General features: G+C 38.5%; 1 protein-coding gene across 1 annotated transcript; it reads left to right on the plus strand.

Annotated features, from left to right (window-relative positions):
* The first annotated feature begins 2,828 nt into the window (after positions 1 to 2,828).
* On the plus strand, positions 2,829 to 3,371 carry LOC149496269 (uncharacterized). Its single transcript, XM_089721312.1, has one exon. It carries the CDS (start codon positions 2,829 to 2,831, stop codon positions 3,369 to 3,371), a length of 543 nt encoding a protein of 180 aa, XP_089577438.1.
* Positions 3,372 to 3,939: the final 568 nt, after the last annotated feature.

A 3,939-nucleotide genomic window follows, 5' to 3' on the forward strand; every position in this document is an offset into this window, starting at 1 on the left:
TTGCTTACTTGTTTGATGTCTTTTCTGATGGTTCCATTCATCGAGTAGATAAGCACATGCGCATGTTTGACATTAACTCATCATGCATGCTTGAATTTAATATTGGCACAAAAGATAATCCACGAATTCTATTAATTGGGCCAAACCTAACGCTAGAGTTAAACACAAAATTTCAAAGTCTACTCATGGACAAAAAGGAAGCCTTTATATCGAGTTATGAAGATATGCCAGGGATACACAGGTCTATAGCTGAGCACACAATTCCTCTGTATCCTAGAGCCAAGCCAGTGAAGCAGAAGAGAAGAAGATTAAGACCAGAATGGACCGAGAAGATTAAAGAGGAAGTGACCAAACAAATAGATGTAGGTTTTCTTGAAGTGGTTCACTGTCTAGAATGGTTGGCGAACATAGTCCCAGTTCCTAAGAAAGATGGAGGGGTCAGAATGTGTGTGGACTATAGGGATCTGAACAAAGCATCACCGAAGGATGATTTTCCTCTCCCTCATATTGATATCTTAATTGACAGTGCATCGATGATGGGATGCTACTCCATTATGGATGGGTTTGCAAGGTATAACCAGATTCTTATGGCATTACTAGACAAGGTCAAGACATCATTTATGACAGAGTTTGGTACTTTCTATTATCTGGTGATGCTGTTTGGCTTAAAGAACATTGGGGCTACTTATCAAAGGATGGCAACCACATTATTTCATGACATGATCCACTAGGAGTTAGAGGTGTAAATTGATGATATGATTGTCATGACGAAGACACCAAAAGAGCATAGAACAGCCCTGGAAAAGTTCATGGACTGAGTAATTAAATACAAGCTACAATTGAACCCAAAGAAATGTTTGTTTGGGGTGACTTCCAGGAAAGTGCTAGGATTCGTAGTAGGACCTAAGATAATAGAAATCAATCTAGACAAGATTAAGGTGATCCAAGAAATGGAGCCGCCTAAGACGAAAAAGTAAGTGAGAAGCTTTCTGGGAAAGATTCAATATATCAGCAGGTTCATTTCGAAGTTGTCTATAGTATGTGATCCGAGTTTCAAACTTTTAAGAAAAGATCAGCCGGTACAGTGAAACAATCACTGGCAAGACAGCTGTTGACAAAATCAAGGAATATTTGTCAAGTCCCCCAGTTTTGAGCCCACCAAAGCCAGGGAAACCCTTAATTCTGTACTTGATAGTGGAAGATGCTGGAATTGGAGCCATGTTAGCACAAACTGATGAAGACGGTTTTGAGAAGGCAGTGTATTACTTGAGCAAAAGCTTCTTCCATATGAATAGAAATATAACTTGATTGAAAGAACTTGCTTAGCAATGGTATGGGCTACCACAAAACTTCGACACTATTTTCAGTCTTACAAAGTGATAGCAATATCAAGAATGGATTTGGTCATATATTTATATGGAACACTAGCACTACTGGGAAAACTAGCAAGAAGGCTAATCCTACTATCAGAATTTGATGTTAAATATACCACAAAGAAAACTGTCAAAGGACTAGCAGTTGCTGAATTTTTAGCAGCACATCTAGTTGAAGATAATGAACAGTGGGAGATTGACTTTCCTAACGAATATTTGAGTTTGATAGAAAAGAAAGGTTGGAAGCTCTACTTTGATGATTTAGCTCATAGTAAAGGAGCCAGAGTAGGTGTTTTGCTAGAATCTCCATAAGAAGTTATCTCGATGTTGAAAAGGTTACAATTTGCAGTCACGAATAACATGGTAGAATATGAAGCCTGCCTATTTGGGTTAGAAGCTTTGATCGCAATTAAAATTGAAGAAGTTGAGGTTGTTGGTGATTCGAAACTGGTCATCGAGAACGCAAACGGCAATTGGAAAGTCAAAGAAGACAGGCTGAAACCTTACATCGACTACCTACGCATTATTGTTCAAAACTTCAAGGAGGTAACCTTCACATGTACAAGTAGAGTAAACAATCGAGTACTAGATGCCTTGGCTAACTTAGCATCAGTTTGGGAAGAGATTTCGGTAATGCCCAAGAAGCCATTTATGATGTCTACGGGTGGCATCCCATGTTATGAAGGCGAAAAGATTATGGATATTGAGGAGGAAGAGAACCTATGGTTTTATGATGTCCTATAGTGGATGACAAAGAGGGTTTACCCAGATTCAACTACTAGAGATGATAAAAGAGCTATATAATATTTGCCATTACAATTTGTAATCTTAGACGATCAGTTGTACAAAAGAATGTCAGACAGGGTATTGTTAAGATGTATTTCCAGGAAAGAAGATGAAGGGGTTATGGAATAGATCCATGTAGGGGTTTCTGGCATCCACATGAATGGAAAAGCGTTTGCTAAGAAAATCCTCAAACAGGGTTTCTTTTGGGCGATAATGGAAAAGGATCGTATTTGTTTTGTGAAAAGGTACTTCGAATGCCAAATTCATGAAGACTTGAGTCATGTTCCACCTTCAGAATTACATCCTTCTATTCTGCCATGGCCATTTGCAGCTTGAGGGATCAATATCATTGGCAATATTTGACCACCTGCTTCTAACGGATATGAATTTATAGTGGTTGCAGTGGACTATTTCTCAAGATGGGTTGAAGCAGAATCATTTAAGAACATAGGCGCCAAGCAAATGGCCAAATTTATTGAAAAGAACCTGATATGTAGATACGGAATCCCTCATCATGTTGTGACAGATAATGGAGTTCCGTTCCAAGTAGAAGTAAAAATGCTATCAGAGAAATATGGAATCGAACACCACAAGTCTTCACCTTACAGACCATAAGTTAATGGGGTAGTGGAGGCTGCAAACAAAAACATCAAGAAGACATTAAGGAAGATGGCAGAAAATCACCGTGATTGGGCTAGCAAGCTACAATATGCTTTATTGGGATACCAAACTATAGCCAAATCTACGAATGGGGCAACTGCTTACTCTCTAGTCTATGGAATGAAAGTTGTACTACCTACTGAGATAGAAGTGCAGTCCTTGTGCATAATGATGGAGTCCAAGATTTCAGAATGTCAATGGGCAGAAAATCATTGTCAAGAATTAGCACTCCTAGATGGAAAAAGGCTTGATGCCTGCTTCATGGATCAGTTTTATAAGAGGAAGATAACTAAGCACTTTAACAAAAGATTCCATCCAAAGCTACTTAGAGTAGGGGATTTGGTTCTGAAACAGATGCGACCAAACACTCACAACCAAAGGGGAAAGTTTAAGCCTAACTGGGAGGGCCCATTCCTTATCAAGAAAATGTTTTCCAAAAGTGAAGTGAAGCTATTAGACATGGAAGGGAATGAGTTTACCGAACCAGTCAATATGGATAGGCTGAAGAAATTTTATGTACAGCTTGAAATGTTTATGGCGAATTCTAATTAATAAATTCACCTTTTGTGTTCTTATTAACTTTAAAGTGTGTTATGTTAAGTCTATGTTAATATGCAAATGTTGTGAATTTACTTTGGTGAAATAGAATAGTTGGAAATATATCAAGCATTTTTAAGCAAACAGTCATTTTATCCATAATAAGTGCATATATTACATAAATTGCACATTGTTTAGTATATTTCAAATCAGGAAAAAGCATCTACATGCCAGGTCCTAATAAAAATCTAGCTGTCAACAGATCAGCCGACTCTGAATCAGCACTGACTCCGAAATAAGCCTGTAGGCATGTGCAGTATAAGTCTGAGGAAGAGGTATCGGCCACATCAGAATTGGTTACAATCGTGTGATTAGGCCAGGTGGAAATAAAGAAGAGATAGAAATCGATGTGTAAGAAGGCCACCCTCAAACTGCGTGTAATAAGGGACAATCTGATGACGATCGTACTACTTAGCTACACGGTTGGGATAATATGCAAGTGCCATGTACAATCCATACAGGGGGACACAGGACACAGAGTATGTAAGAGGAAACTATGATTTGCTCTATGGACCAGTAAGGG

The sequence above is a fragment of the Jatropha curcas genome, chromosome 5 (assembly GCF_041381405.1).
Source record: "Jatropha curcas cultivar XTBG-Jc1 chromosome 5, XTBG_Jcur_1.0, whole genome shotgun sequence".
Taxonomy (NCBI): domain Eukaryota; kingdom Viridiplantae; phylum Streptophyta; class Magnoliopsida; order Malpighiales; family Euphorbiaceae; genus Jatropha; species Jatropha curcas.

Excerpts from the sequence above, each read along its gene's own strand:
- LOC149496269 (XM_089721312.1), top strand. The coding sequence starts at position 2,829 with ATGGCAGAAAATCACCGTGATTGGGCTAGCAAGCTACAATATGCTTTA.